We start from the raw sequence: 26,369 nt of genomic DNA on the forward strand, positions 1-26,369 counted from the left end.
AGCCGTTGACATACACTGCTATGTGCTATGACAATCAAGCAAAGGGCCGGGTCCTTGTGGATGGCCAAGGCAACATGCCATAGTGTCCTTGGAATTTTCCAAATTCTTAAGTAGAGAAATCCAATGTAGATATTCATGGTTCTTTGACTAAAAGTCCCAAGGCTAAGGGCTTATGTCTCTGGGAGTTTGTGTGATGGCTTCCTCGGCAATCCACTCCTGAGTGTTAAATAGACTCTGAAGGGGATCTGAAGCTGGAATTAGGAAGCACAATAACCAAAGGGAAAAAGTAATGAGAAGCTGAAAAAAATTTGATCGTAACAAATTGCAGGATCAAATGAGCACTTCCTTTGCTGATGGGAAATCTGCTTATGCCTCAGATGACTGCTCTGGCGGAGTCATAAACATCATTTTGGCTTCCAACCAGAAGAGTTTTCTATCCAGCTCACAATCTTGCCCCGAACTTTCTCTTCAACCACTGATTACAGTTGCACCCTCTGTTCTAAAGTTTTAATTTTTCAGAAGATGAAAGAGTATTCCTCATACTTTAGAAATGACGGCTTAAACACTAGCTTGCTGACAGTGAAAAGGTTACCAAGGAAAGATAATCGTCTTCATTTTCGCATGGCTTACGATTTGCCCCCTTTGCCCATCACGAAGATAGCAAACTAATTAGCTTTTCCAAATGTCTCTGAGTTCTACATCCTTCTTCTTCTGGGAGAAAAAGATCAGCCCTTTATCTAGAGTCTCTTCTTTATGTTGGTAATAGTGCACTTGAACTGTGGGAGAAAGGGGTGCTCGGTCACGCCAGGTCCAGGGGAACCTGCTGTCAGCCTTGCAGCCAGGGCCACAGAAGCATCCATCGCGCCGGGCGTTAACAGGGGTCAAAAGGCATTTGGCACAGCCCTTGCCATTTACTTGCTGTTGTTCTTGTTGTTATCATTATTGTCTTTATTCCTCTCTAAACATTCATTCCCCTGAGAACTGAGCTGGATTAAAATCAAATTGGTTCTCTCAAGGGAACCCAAGTGTCCTCTCCTAGGAAGACGCTGTCAAGGCCCACTCTCTGCTTCATCTCACTTCTATTTATTGTCCTTGTTTCTGGTCTGTCTCCTTGCCAACCCGGAAACTCTGGGAAGGCAGGCTGGCCGTTCACCACCAGATCTCCAGGGTCCTCACCTTATCCCTATGCTGGAAGCACATCATTTTCTTTATCAGTAAGAAACAGGGCAACATGTATTGAGTTCTTCTCTCTCTTTTTTTAAAGCATTTATTGCTGAATTTATGCTCATTATTGAAAATTTTAAAAACACAGAAGAGAACCAAAAGGAAAAAGTTATCACCCACGATTATTAATGGCATATTTCTTTGCAGGGTTTTTTTCTGTGTCTGTAAAATCTGGTAGCCTGTTTTTCTTGCTTGACATAATAACATAAATGTTTTCCCTCCCTTTTTGTTTCCACATCTACTGAGCACCTATTACGTGAGCACCTATTACGTGAGCACCTATCATGTGAGCACCTACTACGCAGCAAGGGCTATGTGAGGCGCTGTTGATCTTCAGCTGGGCCTTAGAATTCAAAGGGGTATTTCTGAGGCAGGCAAGCAAGGGGCATATAATTAGAGCAGAGGAACACCACCTTCAAGTTTCAGTATAACGAGATGAGCTTTAGGCTTACAAGGGCAGGCAAACAGGGCAGCATAACAGAAATTGGCACCTAGATCTGGTGTCTTATGACCCTGCTAGAGATGCTTGCTTATATACAACAGAATTTCCACGTGCACTCTTCCATGTAAGCAGCCATGCTGCCTCTGACACAAGGGCTGTCCTCTGCCATCCTTTGAACCTGAGCTGGAGGTATGTGATTCAGGGCAGATACCAGGGAGAGGGTTTCAGAGCCGGCCCTGGAGAACAAGTGGCAGCTGGCTCTGCCACACTCCCTCCTAAAGCACCTCCTGGAAAAGTCACCCCAGCCCGGGCTCATACTGCACCACCCCTCCTCCACTCATGGCCACTCAACATGGCTGAGGTCTTAGAACAACAGAGCTGGGGGGGGAAGGGAGGCCTCCCCCAAGGTGAAGCTCGCCCAAAGGAGCCAAGTAGGGTGTCACGTTCTGAACACCCACTGGTAGCATCTCCCAAGAGGCCTCTCCTGCTGACCAGCCAGCTCCAAAGTTTCATTCCATTTGTTACGCTTAAGTTCAGTGGCAGTGTTCTTAGTGAGAATTATGACACTCTTTCCAAATCCCAACTTCCCTACTGAGTTGGGTGAGCGGAAAACGGGCTGAGAGACAGAAGTTTTCCAATTCGCCTGTCAGTTACGGAGCAGGGGCTTATCAGGACAAGCCCAGGACGAAGAGGGGCGTTACACGAGTGGTGTCCTGTAATCCCCACAGCATCTTTATGAGGGAAGCAGCTGCAATCCCCATGTTGCTGATGATAAAAAGAGGGCTTTCTTGCATGTGTGCTGAAAGGCTCAGGTTATAATTGGCTCAAGGATGCACAGCCAATAAGCAGCAGAGCTAGGGCTTGAACCCAGGCATGCAAACCACCACGCATGCTCCACTAGGACCCAACAAGGGGCCGACAGTGGACAGCTGGGGCAGGGCCAGGACATTTGGGGGGCGTGGAGGGAACAAAACCTCTGGGAAACAGTGCTGGGAGCAAATGCTCTCCATCCCCCACCCCCACAGGGTTACTTTTCTCCCCACCCTCCCTCAAATATACACATATCGAGTTCTATAACAATAGTTATTGGAAATAATTAGCTAACTCTTCATACTTGCAATGTACACTCAGAAGATGTGCTTAGATGCCCCACGAAAGGTTGAAAGAGGGGTCATCTAACCAGGAGAGAAGCAGTTGAGGAGAGATGGGCTGTTACTTTGCATGCTAGCCCAGGGTCCCTCCATACTGCGGCACAAAGCACTCAGGTTGCCTGCTGACAATGCTCTGCCCTAGACTTTCAGATATCAGGGAGGTCAGCAGGCCAGAAGGCAGAAGTTCAGGCTGTGTCTCTGCCAGACGCCGGCTCTGTCATCTTCACCCAGTTCCTTAGCTTGTCTAAGTCTCAATTTCCTCATCTGTAAAAAGGTCATATCTCCCAGAGCTGTTGTGAAGATTAAATAAGGTAATGTTTGCAAAGGACTTAGCGTGGCATCTGGCACGGAGCGAATGCCTTCATGAAGATTGTTACTAATACGAAATTGCCTTCTGGTGAATTATTTTATCACAAATGTATGGAATAATTTCTTCGTTGCAAACTCATGGACTTTAAAAACCCTAACTTTAGAAAAGACATAGAAAGAAAAGATGAGCCAGGCGTGGTAATATTTTCTAACCTTGTTTTTATAGGTGGCATGGAAATTTACACTGGAGAAGGCAAGACAGATTGTCAAGGGATCCCCGACTCTGGTAAGCAGATAATGGGGAGGATGCCAGCATCTCCCTGGGTGTGGTCACCCCTTCCTGGCTCCTGCCCTCACACTCCAAGGCTGGGGGCGACTCCAGGCACAAGCCCACCACATACCACAGTTGAACTGGATTCAAGTAGGAATGTGAGCTCCTTCCCTTTTCCTCTTCCCTTCTCTCTACAGGAGTGTTTCTCAACTTCAGCACTGGGACTGGATAATCTTTTGTTGCGGACACTGTCCTGTGCATTATAGGATATTCAGCTGCGTCCCTTTCCTCCCCAGTCATGACAAACAGAAATGTCTCCTGACGGTCCCAGATGTCTTCTGGTACTCACCGTTGAGACCTGCTGCTCTCCAGTAGACCATCTTGGGGAGGCTGTATATCCGCCTGCTTCTCCACTTTCTAGATATGTGACCTTAGAGTGAGCCTCAGTTTTCCCCTCAGTAAGTTAGGGACAATAGTATGTTCCTTTCTCGAAGCGTGGACGTGAGGACTAATCGAGCTGATGTGTGTGAAGTGTCTGGTATCATACACTCAGTACAAGCTAGTGAAATCGTCACCACTATTGTTCCTTTTCCTAATTCTTCCTCTTTGTAATAATACTTTGATTCAATAGATAGAACGTTTAGTTCAAATCAGTTATCATGGAGTCAAGTACCTGACTTAGACCCTGGTTACAAACCAGCCCCAGTTAAAAGGAAGCAGGAAAGTGCACCTTCAAATAAAGGCATCTCCCTGGATGCAAGAGGAAGCGTTCACCAGAGATGAGAGGACAGTGCCCCATCACTGGCTTCTCCCTGCTGACCACCCCATCACTCACCCTGATGCACTAGACCTAAAGTAGCAGCGATCTGGCAACATGAAAATAAAGAGGAAGAAAATTCCTCAACACTCAGCTTGCCAGATTTAGCAGATAAAAATAGAGGGTGCCCGATTAAATTTGAATTTCAGATAAATGATGAATATATATATATTTTTTTTAGTGTAAGTATGTCCAGTGCACTCTCTTATCTGGCAACACTACAGTGGGGGGGCACTGAGTTTTCATGTACCAGGCGGATACGTGTCGCATAGCAATATGCTGGCGTTTCTACACAGTCGATTAATCAATCCCCTGCATTGCCAATCATTATTTAATTCAGTGAATAATTAAAGTCCAACTGGAGCCAGTTCAGCTCATCTGCTTAAGTCATTGAATAAGAAATTGAAACACCACTTGGAAGGCTGGACCAACATTTCAGAACTCTAAACAGAACTGGGGAATACTACAATCTCCTTTTATTCTTATCAACGTGCATCTCAAAACTTCGTCTCAGGTCATTGTTTACTTCACGAGCACTAATGACCTTGGTATTAACTCAAGGCTAATTAGGATTTTACAATTTTTCATTTCTGTCACCAGAATTGCAAGTATAATTCACAGGGCAAGATTCCAATAATTCCTTTCAAGAAGCCAAAAAAAATTTTTTTTTTCTACTGAGCAATTCAACAATAATAAACTCCTCAAAAACCTCCTCCAATTTATTTACTCTCCAGATTAACGCTATCAAGGAAAAAATAATCAAAAAAATGCAAATAAGTGTGTCTGAAAAACTTCTCAGAGGATATTGGCTGCAATTAATTCTATTGTGGTGGCTGATGGAACCGCAGATACAGTCAGGATGCAGAAACACAGTGGGCTGTCATCTCAGCACAGCCTGTCAGACTGGGAAAATCCAGAATGGGAAAAGTTAAGTACTGTTGAGAGAATCAAATACTCCAGAGAAGATGGCCTCTCAGTGAGGCCCTGAGAGCCTCCTCAGGGCGACTTTTCCTGGATTTGGCAGAAAAATGAGCATCTAAGGGTCTAGAGTACCTGATTATGGAATCACTTGACTTATTTATCACAATAACTCCTACAAAGCAGATAGCACATTTTTGTTATTAACCCTATTTTACAGATGAGAGAACTAAGGATCAGCTAGGTAAAGTAATTCACTCACTCTACATTACTAGCAAGAAACCTATTATTTAAATCCAGATCTAGCTACTTCCAAGTTCCTAGTCTTTCTACTCTGCCAATAGCTCTCAACCAGACCTCCTCAGCACTAAATTTCAGGAAGCGCCATTCACACCACAGGCTATGTAGATATTACAATTGTACAGTGCACAACCTGTGCAGCTGTACATGACAGTCCTGACCATGAACGTACCTATTCAGTAGGATCTTCTGGGAAGCCTTTAAAAATTGCTGCTGTTCAAGCTCCATCCCAAACTAATTAAATCCAAGTTAAATAATACGCAATAAGAGTTGAAAAGGACATCACTATGCAGAAATTCAATTTCAGGTTGGCTGTGTATAGAAGAGTGGTTACCCTCCCCCTTTGACCATTTCTTTATCCCATTCACTGCATTTCCCTTTATTCAGCCCATGTTGTTGTTCTGTGTTCATTTAACATCCTGGTATATGGGCAAGCTCAGGATGCAAGCAGAAGCTGGTTAAACAGATTGCAAAATAAAGATGCTACATGACCCACTGTGCCCAGGGTCAGCCCAGATTTGAGACTTCCATTTTAGATGGGATTACACGCAGCCTGAGGCAATATTTTGCATTCATTGCTGAGTTAACAACAGCCCACACTTTTGCCTCTGTCTAGCAGAAGTTCAAATTGAAAGGAAGGAGCTGGCAAACATGCAAGGAGACCTGCAGTGTTGTTCTGTGTTCATTTCAATTCTCTTTGCAAGTAAATTTTGAGAAGAAGTTAGTCTTTCCCATACATACATGTGATGAAAAGACTGGGTAATCAATCAAAACCCCTATCTGAACAGGAGGAGTTCTGGGGGGCAAGCTACATCATCTATTGCCCACATCCTAGCCCCAGTTTCTGAAAAATAAATGTCAAAGACAGCAATAGTCTTCAGGCAGTGACAGTGAATAGCTGTGCAATTATAACATTTTATTCTCTTGCACCTCTTGTGTCATAATTCTAAGGCTGTCCATACAAATGTTTTGATGTATCGATTATCATTGGTGTTAGAATCTACATTGCCGTTCGGTTCGTTAGAGCAAGGCATTCAGATTAAGTAAATATACAAAGAAGTAGCTCAAGCATTCAAATGCACCCTGACTTTGGGTCTCAGAATGTGTCTGTATTTCCAAATTGCCACCAATGCTGTAGAATAATTTCATGCGGCTGTTTGTTTCACAGTGTGTCTACAGTCCTGACCTCAATCAGTTACCAGGTCTCTGGACTCAACCTTCTAAACACCCCCCCTTTCCCACACCCCCACTCCTCCTGCCTTACATCTCTGGCTCTGAACTAGTGACAATTTTGCCCTCCCCGCCCCCTCCACTGGGGACATTTGGCAATTCCTGGAGACATTTTTGGGCTGCTGGCATCTAGGGCTAGGTGCCAGATATGTTGCTAAACATCCTACAATACACAAGACAGCCCCACAACAAAGAATTATTCAGCCCCAAATGGCAATAGTGCTGAGGTCAGTAAACCTGGGATTAGGCCTCAGGATTTGCATCTGCCACCAGGTCTCTGTGCCCCTATGTCACCTCCTCCAGGCCATCCCCTCACCCCCAGAAACACCTTTCTGAAATATAAGCGTGATCCCTCTGCATTACACCTTCAAGGATTCCACACTGTCCTCGGGATGACATGTAACAAGCAGTCTAGGCTTGTGGAAATGTCTCCTTCCTTCTGTGGCTCACCATGGTCTCGTGATTCCCATGCGCCAGCCAGGTCGAAATGTCTGGCGGGCCCCCAAGATGCCAGACTCCCACAGTACTGCATGGGGTTCTCCCGCTGCCCACAGCCATGCTACTCCCATGCCCTGGGGCCTTGTTAAAATGCAGATTCTGGTTCAGCAGGTCTGTCGTGGGGCCTGAGACTCTGCATTTCTAAAAGTTCCCAGGTGACATCAGTTCTCCTAGTTTGCCATCACACTTTCAGCAGCTATGACCTGCAGCAGTGCTACCCAAATTTTAGTGGGCATCAGAATGACGTGGAGCCTGTGAAAACATAGGGACCCACCCCAGGCTTTCTGATTTAACAGATCTGGGTGGGGCCCACGAATTGCATCTGCAGCAGGTCTGGGAACTGCACTTGGAGTCGCAAAGCCTAGAACAGCTGTCTCTGCCTTCCCACCTGCCTCCTTCCTACCTGACTCTGGTCATTTCCTGCCTCCTCCTCTGGGTTCCCATAAAGCCACGTTCATGCCTGGACCACTACAGATCTCATAGGAACGCTAAGAGCTGGGATAGCCATCCCTACCCTCCACTAGACAGCAAGCTCCTGAGGACGAGGATAGCCTCCTCTGTCTCCACGCCTTGAAGATAGATGGGGGTGCTAGTCAGGACGATTGTTCCATTCCTAGAAAGCTGGGCAAACATCGTGACAGTCCTTAAAGACCTCACTCATAGCCTGAAAGCGTTGCCAGTCCTCCTTTGCCAGGGTCATTATTTCACCACCACTGTTAATTGAACGCATAGCCCTCCGAAGGACTCTTTGGGCTGGCAGGAATCAACTCTCTCTCCCTTCATTGATCAATGGTGAGCCCTAACTTTTTCTACCATTGTCTTTTTGTTTCATCTGAGGACAGTGTCATGGAAACCACAGTCTTTCTAAAAGCACTGCTTAATAAAAAGCCAGGGCTCTTACGGAATCCGTGTCTGACATCCCTTTGCTCACAAAGCTTGAGGAGCGCGTTTGCACTGCTCGTCTGCCCCCACCAGGAAAGGTGGTCTTCCTTCTTTCTTCTTCCCAAGCCCTGGCCATGTCTCGCCTGTTAGTCTCTATTTGACCTCATAATAGGATGGAATTCTTTTCTTTGAAAATGTTCTTTACTTTCAAATCTTTTTCCAAGTCCTGGAGTACAATGAGGGAGAGGCATTGTGTTCTCTGAGTAGATCGGCCCAAGGTGGGCCAGACCCTTTGGGGAGGAGATGGAGGGCGGTGAAGCTGGGAATACCTGGCTGGGTGACAAGGAAGCGGCAGCCTTCTCTCTGAGGAATGAGCAGGAACAAAGACACAGAGGAGGAATGAATATGAAGTGGGGGGCCAGGAACCAGAGGTAAATTTAGTTAAATAAAATGGCCCAGATTCTAGAGGAAGGAGAGTTCAGAAATCCTGACGATGGAGCCAACAGGAGAAGCCGTCTAGAACCCTCTAGGAACTGGGGAAACTTTCCTTAAATTAAACAACTCTTTGTGTTATTCTTTTTTGTTTTCTCTCCAGAAATATTCCAGAAGCAGTTCCAATATTTGTTCCCTCCCATTTTTGGCCAAGGTCTGTCAGGAGATTAAATTGTACGTATACTATTTCTACCTTCCTAAGTACGGCACGGGGTAGCGTCCGGGGTTGTCCTTGCTTTCTAATGACTAAATGATCTTCCAGTTTCCAAGGCCTCTTCCTCCAGGGGAAAGTGGTTCTTGCTCGTGACTTGTACAGAACCTAGAAGACAAATTAGCTCTGCACAAATTATTTTGGAACTACACTGACTACCAGTATCTCTGAGCTTCAAAACCTGACTTACACCTGCGACTGGGACACCGCCTGCTCGTGAGATGTCTGAGCAGCTCAGGGCACACTTGCACCACACTTGGGGACAGCCCCTCCTTGCTGTGGACGATACAGACAAATTCAGCAACTCATCGTGACAGGGACTCTTTGTGCATCTTCAGTGCAAGGCACTCACAAGGCTGGGAAGGGACCAGTGTTTTCACAGAGCCCAACATTTTGCCTAAAACTCTGGCTGAGATGTGGATGAGCAGGATTCTGAATACAGACACACTGTCCAGAATTCCCATGTCCTCCTGTCTCAGCTTAACATCCCATGCGCCAGCTGCGCTCTGAGTGGACGGTTATGCTGGTTGTCATAATAACCATTGTCCAAAACATTAAACGACAGAACAGTGTCTTGAGAGGGACATTGGCCTAAGAGGCCCAACAGTGTAGGTTGTACCTTCCACTCGGCCACATCCTACATGGCTGCTGCTGCCTCCAGGTAACATCTGGACGCTGTTCTCGGTCCCACGTGCTACATTGTGCTTGCAGTACCGTTATGAGGTAGTTCTCATAACGACGCCATGAAGTCGGGACCATTAGTATTCCTATTTCCCAGAGAAGGAAACTGAGTCGTAAAGAAGTCAGTTCTCTCAGCCGCCGAGGCCACCGGGGCCCCCAGGTGTATTGGGCCCCACGTTTTCTTTGGCAACACCCACGTTCTTGGCCCCTGGGGAATGCTGCCTCCAGAGCTGGCTTGGAAAACTCGAGCCACTTAATGTGTCTGAGCCTCAGCTTCCCCATATGTAAATTTACGGTAGAGGCTAAATGATGGCTGTGCTTCAGAAGCATTCGGGGAGTGTTTTAAGTGCAGGCTGCTTGGCCAGAGACCTCGGCGGGGAGCCCTGGGTTTTCCTAGGCTCCGTCCTCAAGGCCCAGAGCGCAGGTTTTAGTTCAGGCGCCAGACCACAGATGCGGTCGTGTACAGGATGCCTTAGTGACTCACAGTAATGTCCTGTAGCTGTGAGACCCTCACTGGAACCACACCACATGGCCCAGCCCCTTGCTTTCATTCTTGCTCTCCTGCAGGCCGTTCCTGTGACCTGAGCCCACTCTTCGTCCGGCCCAGCTCTCCTTGCCAGGGCTTGGCGGGGAGAATGCCCAGAGGTGGGGGCAGGCTGGGAGGCTGTATTAGTTTTCTATGAATGCTGTAATAAAATACCACACACTGGGTAGCTCAGAACAATAGAAATGTGTTCTCTCCTAGCTCTGGAGGCTGGAAGTCTAAAAGGGAGGTGTTGGCAGGGTCCGTCTGAGACTCTGTTCCCTCCGAGAATCCCTCTGAGACTCTGGGTCGGATCCTTTCTTGCCTCTTAGCTTCTGGTGGTGGCCATCAATCCTCGGCGTCCCCTGGCTTGTAGCTGCCTCACTTCAGTCTCTGCCTCCATCTTCACACATGGCCATCTTCTCTGTGTGTCTGCCTTTTCCTTTTGTAAGCACACCGGTCATACTGGATCAGGGCCCACCCTGATGACCTCACCTGAACTTCGTAACGTCTGCAAAGACCCTCTTTCCAAATAAGGTCCCATTCTCAGGGACTGGAGGTTAGGATTTCAACAGAACTTGGGTGAACACCCATAACAGAGGCACTTTTCCTCTGTCCCATCATACCTTCCTCTCATGAGCATCATGGGAGCTGAATCCACTGAGCATCTCCCATCTGCTATGGAAGTGTCTCGGAGGAAGAGGAGGCTATGCCAACGGGCCACATACAGAGCCTCTGAGGGAGCAAGAGGTTAACTTCTGGTTCAGCTGCCTGCATGAGCTCCTGCAAGCCAGCTGTGCCAAGTGCTAGCCTGGGTCCTATAAACAGTATCAACACCCCTTTTCGTGCGTCGGGGTGGATGCAGAGAGTATGGGGACACTGGGAGTGGAGGGGAAATATCAGACATGAAAGGAGATGTTGAGAAGCTGAGATGCAGCTGCTACCCAGGGCCCGACCATTTCATCAGGCCGAGCTCTTGCTGAAGGCAGACCCCTGCCTGCTCCTTGCTGAAAGCATCTTTGCATTTTCTATGTCAAACGTGGACCCACAGGACCCAAAGTGACAACTCTTCAATTGAACCACCTTTGAAAATCGGATTTCCAGAGCTTCTGTGGCTGGGGATTTTCTTGGCCCAATGTCAAAGAGAAATTCTCCTTTTATGAAAAAGCAAAAGCAGTGTGTTTTCCTTCTTTCTAAAAATGATTGTGGTTCGAGTGTAATTTGCACCAGGTTATAATTTAGTCAGTGGTTTGTGGTTTATGAAGCACATTTAAATGCCAACTCATTTATTCTTCAAAACAACTTGTGGCTCAGTAATAATAATAACTAAAAGTTACCTGGCACTGTTTTTGCACCAGGACCTCTGGTAAACACACCGTACAAGGCAGATCCCATCATTGCCCCTTCTAGTGAGGTAAAGCCATGTACCCAAGTCACAGAACTAGTCCTGGATACAGCTGATGTCTGATCCCGGGAGCCTGGTTCCAAGGCCAGGCTTGGAGGCACTACATCGTCTGTCCCTTGACTCTTAGCCCCACTTTTAGATGAGCAAGTGGGTCCTAGCACATGAAATGCCTGACCCACTAGCACAGTCAGCAGGTGGCAGAGACAAGACACACGTGTCTTCTATTGCACGAAACTTCGATAAAATCTCCTCCAGCAGGAAGGTCTTTCCTGTTCTGTGCCTCTCGCTGACCTCATCCTGTTTGGTCTAATGTCTTCAAATTACATGGGAGGGCTCCCCACCCGTGGGAAGTTGTCCAGCTCCCAGCCTAACTTCAGCCACGTGGCTAGCCCTTCTCAATACCCCCAAGCTCACCGGTGCCTGCCTCTGCCCCGCGTACTGCTCCCCATCCCCACGCGTGTCCCTGCACCCACGACAGCTCTTAGAGAGTGGGGATACCGCTTAGTAAGCTTTTTATCTCTGGTACCTACTACAGTGCTGAGCATTAGCAGGGACTCAGTGAAGAAAAGAGGGAGAAAATAAAGAAAAGCATTACGTAACTGAAAAAAAAAAGTGCGGGGTACCAGTCTACTCTCATGGGGCATTCAATGACATCAGAGTTTTGGTTTCCCAGCCTCATGAATGGGAGTGAAAATTGCCAGCTAATGACATCTAAATGGGTCAAGATTGCCAGAGTAAGTTGTTTCAGAGTAAAATTTTAAGACAAGACTTCCATCACAGAATGTGTCAAATGGCGCAAACTCCACCTCTTGTGCTGAGCTCATTGACTGGGCCAGAAACACAGTGTCCCTGCGTGGGAATCTCGACACCAATAGCCCCTGCCCTCTTAAGCTTCAATTCAATTACTTCATTTCCCCATAAGGGGCAGTTAAATATCAGAGAGAAAATCTGTCGTTGGAGAGCAGAGATTAGCAAAGTTTGGCTGCTGCCCTCATAGACCACGGAGTCCTTCAGTTCACCTTCAGAATGGGCTTCTGTCACATAAACGCCACACAGCCATGACTGAAAATGTCTCTATTTGTTTTCACAAACCCTTTCTTTGTTTCTTAGCTCACCGGGTGTTTTGCTGTCTTTTTTCCAGAGCCATACAGAATTCTGTGCCGTTCAAAGATGTCGACTCGGACAAATACAGTGTTTTCCCAGTAAGTATTGTTAAGAGTAACCAGACCATGGCCTCACTTCCTACAAGTACCTTTCCTTTGACACGACAACATAGAATACATTCTACTTGAATGTATTATTAGCTTAATGATACACCATTCCAAAATGCTGGCAGACTTCTTGGCATCTTAATAATAATAATACATGGACCATCGAAGTGGATCTTGGACCTGGGTTTTTGTTTCCTGAAGCTAATCCCAGCTGGAATTTTCCATGGGGATTACAATTACCTTGAAAACTATTGTAAATTATTTTAGAAATTCTTAAACCTACTTTAACTTAACTTTTTTTTTAAGGACGTGTGTGTGTGTGTGTGTGTGTGTGTGTGTGTGTGTTTATGCAAGTGTGTGTATTTGATTTAGTCCAGTTAGGATGTCAGGATGTTCTTTGTGAAAGAAACAAGCAAGTAACAGATGTCACAAACTTTCCAAAGTTCATGAGATCTCAGATATTCCCCCTGGGAAGGGGGGAAATAAAAACAGTGTTCAACAGTATCATGATTCTTTCAAGTCAGACAGTTGCAACATATATTAACCAGTTTAGCTAGAGATTTTTAAATTATCCAGTATAATGATGAATGATTTAACCCAACAACCAACTGATTAGAGCCTGACCAGACTGGTAATTAATAGAGAAAGTTCAGAGGGTTGGATGGTCCCACAGTTTATGTGCACGTAGAGACACACACATGAGCACACATGTACACAGACGTGTGTACATACACACATGTGCACAGCATACATTCACATAAGCACACATGTGCGTGCACACATGCCCCCATGTATGCACATGCACCCTCATATACCCACCTACAGACACCTACCCAACAGTGCACACACACACACACACACACACACACACACACTACCACTTGTTATTGGCCCTGGTACTGTATTACATTTCACCTTACACATCATACTTTATCATGTTAATCTTAAGTTTCTCAGTAATCTTCAGTGTTCCTAGACTGCATTTGAATTAACGATTGCAGACGTCAATACCCCTCATTCAGCTCTGACAGCCCTCCGCCCTGGCTAACATCCGGCAGAACTGAACTCTCCCCGTGTGTACTTTTCAATTTCAGACCTTGCGTGGCTATCACTGGCGAGGGAGAGACTGCAATGACAGTGATGACATGGCATACCCGGGCAGAAGGTAACTGTCTATGTTGTTCACTAATTTTGAAAACTAATTCCTTTTCCCAGCCTAGGGGGTTTGTGCTGATGGAGAGAAGGGCCCCCCATGTCCCAGTTGAAGTAAAGCTCAGTGAAAAAAGAACATCAATTGTCCAAGAAATGCTCATCGAGCACCTACTAAGTGCCAGGCACTCTGCACCATGCTGGGCGGTAAACAAAATAGAAATAGGTCTCCCCTCGTGAAGCTTACAGTCTTGTGGGAGAAACAACCGAGAGAACAGGCTTCTGTGGACTTTTATCCAGCCTCCTGCAGGAGCTCTCCTCGCGGGACTGGGCCCAGAAACTGCAGCCTCTCCTACCAGGAGTAAGGCGAGGGCGACTGTGGGTGGAGCACGTGTCATATTTTACTCCTGGGCCAATGTCCAGCCAATCACATCTCTGACTTCAAAAACTGGATATGTCACGTTGGCTGTGACTATAGTGTCAAAGCACCAAGTTAACTAGATACCAGGGGTTTTAGAGGCATCTTTTAATGGCTTTGCCTATCTAAATAAAACGGACAGCAGATTTGTTCCATCTGCTTACCAGCCCCGTTCCACCATGATTCAGTTTGGGAACAGGGTCAACCATAAAAAGACTGGGTTGGGGCCACAGTGGCCCCTGTGACTATCTAAAACGAATATAATGCAAAGACGCGAGGGGAGGTTCCGTGTGCCCTTCCTTGAAGAGCCTGTTGTCTATGGAGAACGCTTTGTGCAGAACTCAGTTATGCTTTCATCCGTAACGCTAACATTCACTGACTGACAAGGACATGCCGAAGACCAATGTGGATCTTTTCTTCTTAGGCCCGACAACTGGGATGCACATCAAGATTCAAACTGTAACGGCATTTGGGTGAGCACCTGAGTTAAAAGTGGGCCCTGCTCTCTTACTTTCTGCCCTCTTTAAAACCCCACTCTGTTGGCTTTAGTCAGACCCAAGGAAGAGATGACAGACTAAGTCAACTCCTTTTCTGTTGTGTGGAAGAGGGGGTAGAATTCCGATCACACAGGAAGCGTGTCAGTGGGGTAATAACGTGAGGCTCCTTCCGCCGCAGACCCTGTAAGCTTCGTTTAAGGTCACCCACACCTAATCCCTTTATTCTGCTTTGAACAGTGTGATATGAAATGGAGAGTGGTATTGGCAAAGTTGTACGGCATCCCAAACAGCGGCTGGAGCAAACCAGTTGCTGTCACCATGTCACTGCAGCCATTTTCTTTCTATTTCTTAAGGCCAGTCAGGCAGAGTGGAAATGCCGCTGTAGTTACCACATCTCACGGCACCTAGTCTGGTTCCCTACGAATAATGGATTTACCGCTTCCCGGTAGAGAAAAGGCAAGGAAGGAGGAAAGCCAAGCAAACACTTATCTGAGGACAGCAATGGCAACAGACCCAGCTTTTGTGGGGTCTCGAGCTTGTATGACGGGAGGGGTCCTCATGAAGAAAAGGAATTGTAAATTCCTTACATTCAACTAGGAATGTAACTAATTAATTAAAACAAGAAAAGAAATTCTCACACATTATTAGGGTCATGGAAATTCAGGTCCCTTTCTATTGAGATCTCTCAGCTTCTCCTCTCCACCTGGAACATTCTATAGCTCCCAGCCACTCTCAGCCCTCACACAAGCAGGGATTCTGCTGAGAGGAGCCCTGAAGTTTAAGATTCCCCAGTTTCGAGATAAAGTGCCTCTGAATAGTTGCCTCCTTTATCTGCTTGGATAAAGGGGAGAAAATGTCTGTAAATATTTCCCTCTCTCCAGGACACTGATGGTCCATGGCTGCTGAGATATGGAGGACAGAACAGATGGTACCCCAGTTCACCCTATCATCAGTCACACAGCCCCTTCATGAGAAGACCTCTCCCCCATCAGTCACGACCGAAAGACATAGCACCTGCATACCTGTTCCTTTCCACAGAGGAAAAATGACTCACGAGGTCACAAAAGCATAACCTCAGAGGGGATTTTACAACCATCAGGCCCAATGTTTCCCAACCTGTCTCCCCAGTGAGGAGTGTGGGGGAGGGGTTCTGTAGTCAAGGTTAGGAAGTGCTGGCTCCAAGAAGCCTGAACAGTTTTGTTCACTTCCAGATTTCTCAGCATCTCTACTGTGTAATGTACATTGAGAAGAACCTCCAAGAACACAGTTTCTAACACACCTCTGACCCCCAAGCTCTTTTGTCTTAGAATAATGTTAATACTATTACTATCTAGTGGAACACCAGTGCTCTCCAGACCACAGTTTGGAAAGCAAAAGAAAACAAACAAACCAGCAAACAAAACAAACCACAAAAGTCTGTGTGTATATATATTTTTTAAAGCTTTCCCTTCAAGTTATCTATACTCTCCTTGAACCTTCCAAGGTGCTCCACTAGTGGGCAGCTTTAGCTTGAAGTGTTAGGAAGTCCCCTCAGCGGTGGTAATTCAGTCCCACTCAGGCCCAGCTTCACGTCTGGGTTTCTCAGTGTCAGTGTATTGACATGTGGGTGGGATAATTCTTGATGGTTGGAGCCGTCTGTAAATTGTAGGATGTTCAGCAGTATCTCTGGCCTCTACCCACTGAATGCCTGTATCTTCCCATCCCTGGCCCCCACTGTAACAACCAAAAATATCTCCAGACATTGCAAATGTCCCCTGGGGTGGAGTGGGGGACAAAAACAGCCCTACTGAGAACCGCTGTTCTAGAAGCATCCATCTTTAGGCACTGGAGATGTCAGGCCTCTCTGACCCTGCGTCCTAGTCAGTCAGTGGGGCCTCCATGCTCCCTGGGAGCGATGCTTCCAGAACTCCAGGACCCGGTCGTGTATCCTTCAGAATGAGATGGTCCAGTTTCTGGATCTCTCCTTATTCCTGCCCCCGGTTCCTTAAAGCCCAACTCACAGAGAGTGTTGCTGTGATGGATTAAGTGCTCTAGAGACTTCAGAGGGTTTTATCTACTGCTTTGCCTTTGTACTTTTAAAGCCATTTGGGGATGATTGGGTGTATGCGTCTCATACGTTTAAAAAACAAACTGCTAATCTCATCATTTTTGTTTTAAAGGGTGTTGACCCAAAAGATGGAATTCCATATGAGAAGAAATACTGTGAAGGTATGAAATGCAAAAGTCATTATTACAATAGAATACTCTTTTCTAGTCTGAGTCAAATTAAAGCAAACAGCCCACCTAAGTGAGGAAGTGCCTGATGCTACAACTTAAAGTTGATCGATTTACATTTATTTTCATGACAAATCAGAAAAAGACATCAAGAAGACTATAGAAAAAGGATGCAAAATCTAGAGAAAGTAAAACTGAATTTGTGTAATGATTTGGGGATTGGAAACCTGAATGATATTGTTAGAAAAGGCTGCAGGATAGATAACAGGGTAACTGAAATTCAACACTTCTCCAAATAAGAAAACAAGTAAAGGTGATCATTTCTAATCTTTTCACATCTTTCTCAATACTCTACCAGGTCAGAGGTCTGGGCTTGTACTGCCAGAGACCCTGTGTCAACTGGGGTAAAGACTCATATGGGGGTGACTTGAAGGTGACCTCCAAGCTATCGCCATTGGAGTTCCCCAAAATAGCTGAGCAAAAGCTCTGTGTTCTAAATGTTCAAATGCCTCAGACATCTGGTCTACCAGTGCTGTTAGGAGAAACCTATTACCACCCACATATTACTGAAGACATGTTCCTCGTGATGCTCAAAGAGTCTCAAACAAACGAACAGTCGCATCACACTTTCATGTGTAAGCAATGCTTTTCCCTAACATTTAGAAGCATTTCATTCATTCATTCAACAGTTATTTCCTGAATGCCTGTTGCTGTTAAGCATCAAGGGCTATACTTGGCTCTGAGTTTTCATGGGCAGACAGGATACAGTTCTTGCCCTCAGTCAATTAAAGTATAACTGTCTCTAAGCTCTCCTATGAGCAGGAAGAGGGCAGAAAAATGTAAAGACCCAATGCATAGTTATGCAATTTAGAAATGCTTGGTGGATGAACAGAAAAATGAATGAACAAACAAACTAATGAGTAAGTAAACTCAGATCTAAGTGAAATCCTGGTGTAAGCTCTTATGTCACTGTGGACGCTTCTTGGATTCCCCACATCCCAACCCCTCCTGGATGTCCTGGGCCTTCTCAATCTCTCTTGTGTGGCCAAGTGCTAGCTGTCACAGAGGCTCAAGATAAAAAGCCACTGGAGTAACGCTGATTTGGGGGCTTTGGAGGTGGGGGAAGGAGGCTCCCCTTTTGACTCTGGGAAGCATTAGTTGATTCTTCCAGGAGCCGAAGGGATTTGGAAGAGACCATACATCACTCATGGGTGGAAGATGGGCCTCGAAATCAGATTAACACACAGGGTTGCATAGAGAACCTTTGTGTCTCCATTTCCTCATTAATCAGCCAGAATCGTCCAGCCAGTGCTTTTGTGTATATAGATTAAGGGCTTTAAAAGACCATAACACCTATGAAAAATCAAAATTGTTCTATGAGGTCAGTAATTCTTAAAGTGAATTATAACAGAAATTGGTGTGTTTTCCAAGAAAGCAATTTCCAGAACCAAAATTTAGGGCCTATTTCTGAGTTCAGATGAAATTTTGATTCATTTATTCATCCGTCATTCACTCAGGATGTTGCAAGGCAGTCTGTTTTATGCTGAGTTAGGAGACACACCTTCATCTATATAGCTTAGCTCGTAGTTCCGACAGCCTGGAAATCTCACTCAGCTCCTAAATGCTATGTTTCTGCAACATATGAAGTGGCAATGCATCACCGTTATGATGCTCTGTGCATGGAATACACACCAGGGTAGCTGCTCTTCTAACTGCCCAATCTGGAGGCTTTAAACTGTTTGAGAGCATAAATAATGCAAATAAATTATGCCACCTAGGTTCACAGCCCCGGGGGATCATTTTGCTGGGAGACTCAGCTGGGGCTCATTTTCACATCCCTCCTGAATGGCTCACAGCTTCGCAGATGTCCTTGGTAAGTAATTCTGGCCGTTGTCATTCCCGGATGTGCTGGCCTTTGTGTTTGTTTCACTTGCTCTCTCTAGATGGAATGCCAGCTCCAGACAGGGCAAATTTCCCTTCTCAGCAGAATCTGCTGAGAAGATCTTGCGCACAATAAAAGGCACACCCACAGCCATTTCAGTTCATTTCAAACAATGTGACAAGAAATGCGAGGGCGCTGCCACAACAGACTCCTAGCAGGAGCCATCCCATCCGTTAGAGCAGGGGTGGTGCCACTGTCGTGGGACAGAAACTCGGCCCAGTAGGGAAACCCTTGTACAGCCACCTCTGCGTGTGGTTCCCTTGTCCCTCTGATCCAGAAAACTCTGATCCAGAGAAGTAAAACTACAGACATGACCATTTTTTCTTGACCCCTTCTTCCCAGACTAAAGAAATTGAACTTAACGTGAACACTCTGTTGGTACCTCTCCCCAGTCCCCAAAGTGGGCAAACACAGACCTCCCTTTGTAAGGATGGGGAAGCAGGGAAACATCTGGACATAAAAAATGCCCATGATCTCAAAAGAAGAGTGCTCGTTTGAGAGAGGCTTACTGTAGGAAAGAGTGATATTTTGTAAAACATTAAATTCATATTCTCAACAATCCTTGAGAGGTGATTGTACCCGTGAAAAAAGAAGAATTTAAGATCAGGAAGACTACTTTCAGGTGGAACAAGAATTCCTTGACATGAAAACGCAGCGGCAATACTGACCAGCAAGTTAGACAATGCAAAAAAAACAGAAGGAGCAAGCCAGTCAGCCAGCTAGGGAAATGCTGGAACTCAGACAGACACATGCAGACTGGATAGGAAACCCAGAAGAGGAAACACATCAGGCAGAGAGGAAGCAGTGAGCAAATAAATAATAACGACAATTTTCTTCAGTTGGGTTAATCTCTGTCTTCTATCCAAACCCCCACTGAGCTCCAGGCCAAAGTATAAAAACACCTCTCTCCTTATCATGTCCTTCTTCTTTTTTTTTTAATTCCAAGTATAAAGAAAAATCTTGCAATCATTCTGCCCAATGGCCAACCAAGCAGGGTACAGACTATGAAGAAAACTTCACAGACATATCTCTCAACAGGCATCAGACACATCTCTCAACACTAAATTTTAGAGAATGGGGGAATGACCTCTACAGCATTTTAAGGACAAAAGAATATGTGTCAAAAATACTCTAACTGCCAAGGTATTGTTCTTACATGAGGGCCACAGAAACTTATTCTCAGTCATTCAAAGATTCAGAAAACATACCAGACATATGTCTTCCAAAATAAAAAATTTAAGAAGTATTCCACTTCTCTCTGAGCATGAAATTACAAGATGAAGGCAAAAAATAAACAAATAAATAAAATATTAGATTTAATTACATAAAAATTTCAAATGTATGCAATGTTAAAAACTTCATAAAATTGAAAAACAAATGAAAAACTGGAACATTTACAATATTTAAGGCAAGATTTATGTCATCTAATAACAATTGTTGGATATCAATAAGAAAAAAATTAATTTTTAATGATGAAGACCATGAACAATCAATATAAAAAGTTTCAGCTTCAGTAGTAATCAAAGAAACACAAATTAAAACAATGTAGTATCATTTATCATCTATCAAACAGAGAAAGGTTAAAAAGTGACAAGGCCTAGTATTAGCAAGAATATGGTAAAATGGGTGTTTTCATTCACCACCAACGAGAGTTTAAGTTGCTAGACCTTCTCTGTAAGGCAATGTACAAAGTGACACTAAAATGTTTGTGATTTTAGCCAGTAATAGCACATCTGGAAATTTACCTTTAAAACTGATCAGTCATTTGCTCAATCAAAGAGTTATTTATAAGATGAAAAATGAGAACACAAATTCAAAAAAGGGGGTTAGATATGTAAAATTATATTACACCCATCAAATGAAATATCATGCAACCATTAATACATGTATTATAAACACATTCATTGGCAAGAAAATATGTTTATGATAATTTATTAGGGGCAAAAGCCGGTGACAAAATAGTGTGTATGAACCATTTTTTGTGACTATATAAGTGTGTCTAAATGTGCGAACTAAGAAAATAATTGGAAGGTTGTAGATCAGTGTGTTAACACTAGTATCTCTGGATGGTAGAATTCTGGGTAACTTTTTTGTCTAACTTCTCTTCAATGAACTTCTATGATGTATGTACTGAATTTTATACTACAAGATTTGGGGGATTGTTTGGCTTTGTTTTCAGCAAGTACCTAAGGAAATATGCTCAAGAAAAGCCAAAGCATTGCTTTATTTAATCTTTAAAAAAGTCCTCTGAGGTAGGTGACACTACAGCATAGCCTCAGTTTACAAACAGGTACTCAGAGAGGATGAGTACACTGCCTAAGGTCACACAGCTACCAGGTGGCAGAATCGTTTCCTGTCAGTGGCATCTTGAACAAGCCACCTAACCAGAATCTCTGTGAATGAGGATAGGAACAACCTCAAGCAAGGCCATGTGCTTCAATGAGCTAATATCGGTTGTGAAAATGCTTTAGAATCATGCGCTGGATTGAAACCAAACAAAAGTAGATTGACACCCAACTCACACAGGGCAGTGTTAGCAGCTAACCAGCCTGATCACTCACTGACCTCTGCTCGTCCTTCCCATCATGCCTCTGGGCCTCTGGAGGCTGAGGTAAGGGTGCCTGACTTTAGGGTTCCCCTGGAGAGGACAGCCTCTCTCGCACTCTCGCCAGAGCCTCAGCTCACTCTGCAGTGTGCTATGTTTCTGGGGAAGAGAAAGACGCACTGGGAAGACACTTTAAAGAAATCACTCCTCCACACCAGGCAGCCAGCCCTCTCCTGCAGTCCTAATGACTGGAATTTGAATTGTAACATTTTTTATCTGCTGTTTGCAACAATGAACTGATTGAAATACTGGAGATGAACATTTGTTGGCTTGGTTTGGGGCTATTTCCTCCCCCACCCCATCCCCTGTCACTTTGTGGTGGTACATAAATAGCTTTGAGACAAATAACTCTGAGAACAACAATGATATAGGGCGGATGAGGAACCCAAATTGAGCATAACGGTAATTGAGATTCATGAATCTTATTAACGTGTTAATAATGCTATTGATGGTAGGGAAAATATCACAGTTTTAGTGTCATTTTGTCATGTATTCCAAATATTTGATGTTCCAGCGTGCTTAAAAGTGTCTCTTCAGGTTAACGTTCCTCTCCAAGCTAAACATTAGCCTAGTTACTCCGAGTCTTGGCCACTTCCATGGGATACCATTTGGTAAGAAAGTAAGATGGGACAAAAAGAATAAAAGAGAGATATTTTGCTTAGAAAGTTGACAATGAAAAATGAAACTTTATCACCAAGTTGTTGTCAAAATACTGCTGTACAAATCACCCCAAATCTCAATGACTTAGAACGATCGTCATGTCTTCTGATGCACACATGTGTTGTCTGGGGTCAGCTGTTCTAGAATGAGCTCTATTAGTCTGGGCTCCACGCTGAGCGTTGGGTGAAGAACTGCTCCATGCATCTCTCATTTTTCTCAGTCAGGCGATCTATCCAGAGTGTGTTCTTTCCATGGTAATAGCAGATGTGCATGTGCAAGAGGACAAGGCCTTCTACACAAACACATTTGCTGTATCACATGCACCATCAACCCATGCACCAAACCAAGTCACATGGCCATGGGCAAAGAGGTCTGTGAGCCCACAGTGACAGAGGGAAGGGAGTGAGTATTTGCTGTATTACTTTTAGCTAATTATAAATGTTAAATATGCAATGGAGAAAAATAAGCAAATACAGAACTTATTAAGAAATCGTTCAAGTTCCACTTAATACTACCACCCAGAGAGAATCATTTTAACATTTCAGAATTTAAGATTAGTTTTAAAATATTTTTAAAACTATTTTTCTAAGGAAAAAAAGAAGGTATAGAGTCAATATTAGCACCAATTTTGAGAAGCAAAATAATCACCACTACCATCTTAACCTTTTCTCAGTATATTTTCATTCTTCCTCAGCATTCCACCTCCACCACACACACACACACACACACACACACACACACACACACACACTATGGAGTCACAAGAATAGCAAGTATACAATTGGTGATTCTTCTTTTTTTACAGTTAGTACTAATCATAATCATTTTTCCACACTGCTAATTAGTCTTTATATTTATTAGTGTACAAGCCATAATCTATTAAACCATTCACCAAAGACTGGATATTAAGCTGATTCATGGTTTCATTTTTTTTTTTTTTTTTTTGGCTATGGATCATACTCCTGTAAAAAAAAAAAAAATACTTCCCATTTTTAAAAGTTACTATCTATAGACTCTCTTAATTTGCATGGGGAGTCAGCGTAAGTATGAGTACCATGCATAGCAGATATCCATGAGGTATGTTGTGCTCAGATCTCTCATGTTCTGGTTGTTTGGCTTGTGATTTTTGTAACAAGTATAAATAATGTATCCTCACATACTACCCTGGGACCTACTATGTGCCAAGCCCTGTGATAGGGGCTAATGATTCAGTGGTGAGAGGATGGCAAGAACGCAGGTCCTTCAGGCCTTACGGGGAAACGCAGACAAGCAAATAGGCCATTGCTTTATGAGACCACATGACATTTTTTTGCCTTTGTCTCCCTGTAAAGCAGAAAACACTCCGGCAAATGCACCACCCCACCCCCACCCCCAACTGTGCCCATCGCAAAGGAAGCCTCAGCCGGGTATCTTTCTGGCAGCAGCCGCTTCTCCTCTGCTGTTCATGCCACCCTCTAGTTAAGCAGTGTAGCACCTGGGACGCCTGTTTTCAGCTAATTAGATTAGGAGTGTGTTCATCTGGAAAGATATTTGTAATTCAATAAAAAAGAGTGTGAAGAATCACCCTCGTGCCTCTACAGACAGGAAGGGTTCTGAGCCTCACTCCACTGGGAGCAGGCAGGCGACAGTTCTGCCTTCTCCCTCCTTAAACACCCCTAGCTTCTCTTCGAGACGTCCTCAGCAGTCAGGTTACACAAAAGACCTCAACTTAGATTTCAAAGGAAAACAAGGAACAAATCTGAAAATACTTTCATACTGTCTTTTTTTTTCTTCTTCTTCCAAAGGAAAAAACAATCAGTGCTTGAGTTGTTTTGCTGAAAAAGAAAGGGAGGGAGAGAGACCATCAAGGCCAGCAACAGAGGCTGGCCTCCTGCTTCTTTCCCCATCTGTTCGAAAATTATTTCCAAAATATTAAACGCTGCATCTCATTGAACCAGGATTGGATGATGGGTTGGGATTGGGGGAAGTGGAGGGAGAAGGGACTCAGAAACACAATTTCCCAAATGTTTATTTTGCTAGCAAGACTGCTGTCTGCACTGTTATAAAATCTTAGCACGACCCCTGGCAGGCTGTTGTCTGTAGGGTAAGGAGGCGCAGATTGAATTTCGTGCTGTGTCAAGGACACAATGAATCCTTCATCTGGCTGCAGAAAATGCATATTCACCCGAGAGTAAATGGGCTCCAGTCTTTCACGCCCGTATGTGCTTCATTCCTCTCTTCAAGATGAGTTTGTAGGTCAGGTTTGGTGACTGTATTAGCCCTCTGAGAGCCTAGGCGGTAAGAAGCAAGGCTCCCACTCTGACTCTCACTAACCTGCCCTCCTTCCCACCCTCTGAATTTATCAGTGAGCATAAAGCGTCCATTAAGCAGAAGGGCTGATTTTCATGGTGCATACAAAATATGGAAGTGCTACCTCAGCTAATTTCACGTCAACTCCTGACGTATTTAAGACTCAGAGTACTTTTTTGTTATATTTTTTAAGACGAGAAAAGGCTCTTGTTTCGTAATACTGGACAATATGACATTTTCTCCTCCTCAAACATCTTGCCGGCTGGCAGAACAAAGATGCTAAAGAGTGAGAAGCCTCAGTCCTAGTTGCTTTCCATTTATTCTGTCAGAAAAAGAGAATTGTGTTCACTGCGGTGAATCCTTTTCCCCAGCAGTGATCGGGTCACAAGAGACAGAAGGTTCTTCTGTTCTCTCTCCCTGTTTAGGAGCACAGACCAGGCGAGCTGTGCCTTGAGTTCTGATCAATTCAGCGCCCTGTTCTTCCTGCCCTGGACCTCTTACCTGCCAGCAAAGGAGGGTGCTCTGGCAGCGGCTCATTCTTCTGAACACATCAGTGATCTTAGCCTTCACTGCCTCCTGCGAGAATTAAAAAGACAAACCCTCGTTGTTCTGAAAACGACAAGAGGCAATTATTTTAAGCCCCATACTTCTGAAAGGCGTTTATAATTACTCAGCCCACATGCCTGCGCTCCCAGCACATCGCATGGAGATTTCCTCACGGGGAGGCAGCGTGAGTCACTAGCCGCCTGTGCAACCCAGTGTGCTGCCGAGACTGGAGTGCAATCTCTTACCCCCTCGTTAATTGTATCTGCCACTTTGCTTCACTCTCGCTCGAGTTCCTCAGCCACAAAATGGGTCTCATGGCACTCACTCATCACAGGGAAAACACTCAGAATCTCAAATCAGTTGGGATGTGGAAAGAAGAGGTTTTGGCATTTAGAAATCATTTTAGATGGTTGGACCTAATTATTACACACCACTCATTCAAATCATCCCTCTATGCTACTCCTTGGAGAAATGAAGGACAGAGATTACTCAGCTCAGCCTTCTCAAATGCCTGAGGGTCAAGACTGGCTTCCGTATGATTTCCTGGGGATTTCCTACTGACGGAAATGGCTGGAGGATTGGTTGGAGGTATGAGCTAAAGCCTAATTCCTAGAGGAAAATCAAGGGAGCATTATGAAGCATAAAGCCCAATAATTCCAGGGGCAGAAATTGAGGGCAGCATCACCAAGCCAAGAATTTAAAGCCTACTTGATAAAAACACACACACAAACACTCATACACACAGACACACACACACACACACAACAAAGGAAAGTGAATGAGGAAGACAGTGAGGTCATGCTCTCATGTTGGTAACATTTTGAGAGCCAGCAAGAAGGGTGGGTAGGTCAGCTCTTCTTAAAAGATTGGTTATGAATCAGGCAGGGTATCGGCCTAGCTGCTGTAACGAAGAATTCCAAGATTCCATGATTTAAGATAGAAATGTATTTTCCTCTCATATAAAAATCCAGAGGGAGGCAGTCCAAGGCTGGCAGGATAGTTAGACCATTCTCAGAGTTCAGCTTCCACCTCTGGGTCCCACTTTTGCCACCTCCCACATGTAGAAATGAAACAGAGCCAAGTGAGGGCACACACATCCCTTGGAAGAAGTTGCCATTGAGGCGGCACACATCACTCTCTCTCACACCCAATCATCGAGAACCATGTGCCCACCTAACAGTGCGGGAGTTCTATTACTAAGGTCAGAGAAAATCAATAAAGGTGAACAACTGGGGCTCGAGATGGAACAAGCAGCCTCTACCCTCAAGGAGCTTAAAGTGTAGTTTGGAAGCCAGACAAGTAAACTCACAATTATAATAGCATATTACCAAATGCCAGGCATGCTCTCATGTAATACAGAAATGACCCTGTTATTATGTGTATTTTAAAGATAAAGAAACAAACGCTTAGAGAGGTTAAGCTAACTTACCCAAAATAATGCATTTAAACATGGTGCCCAGATACAAACTGAGTGTGTCAGAACC

At 44.7% G+C, this 26,369-nt stretch overlaps 1 protein-coding gene across 2 annotated transcripts in view; it reads left to right on the plus strand.

Annotated features, from left to right (window-relative positions):
- Nucleotides 1–26,369, plus strand: part of AOAH (acyloxyacyl hydrolase) — a 133,723-nt gene that overhangs the window by 39,919 nt on the left and 67,435 nt on the right. For both annotated transcript variants that reach the window (XM_019726325.3, XM_074341003.2), the window contains exons 5-11: nucleotides 3,353–3,412; nucleotides 8,638–8,708; nucleotides 12,496–12,556; nucleotides 13,660–13,730; nucleotides 14,557–14,605; nucleotides 16,789–16,837; nucleotides 18,622–18,716. In XM_019726325.3, the coding sequence (XP_019581884.3) occupies nucleotides 3,353–3,412; nucleotides 8,638–8,708; nucleotides 12,496–12,556; nucleotides 13,660–13,730; nucleotides 14,557–14,605; nucleotides 16,789–16,837; nucleotides 18,622–18,716 (456 nt within the window). The remainder of the gene's footprint in view (nucleotides 1–3,352; nucleotides 3,413–8,637; nucleotides 8,709–12,495; nucleotides 12,557–13,659; nucleotides 13,731–14,556; nucleotides 14,606–16,788; nucleotides 16,838–18,621; nucleotides 18,717–26,369) is intronic.

This window comes from Rhinolophus sinicus, chromosome 4 (assembly GCF_057876585.1).
Source record: "Rhinolophus sinicus isolate RSI-liver-muscle chromosome 4, RSI-T2T, whole genome shotgun sequence".
Lineage (NCBI taxonomy): Eukaryota > Metazoa > Chordata > Mammalia > Chiroptera > Rhinolophidae > Rhinolophus > Rhinolophus sinicus.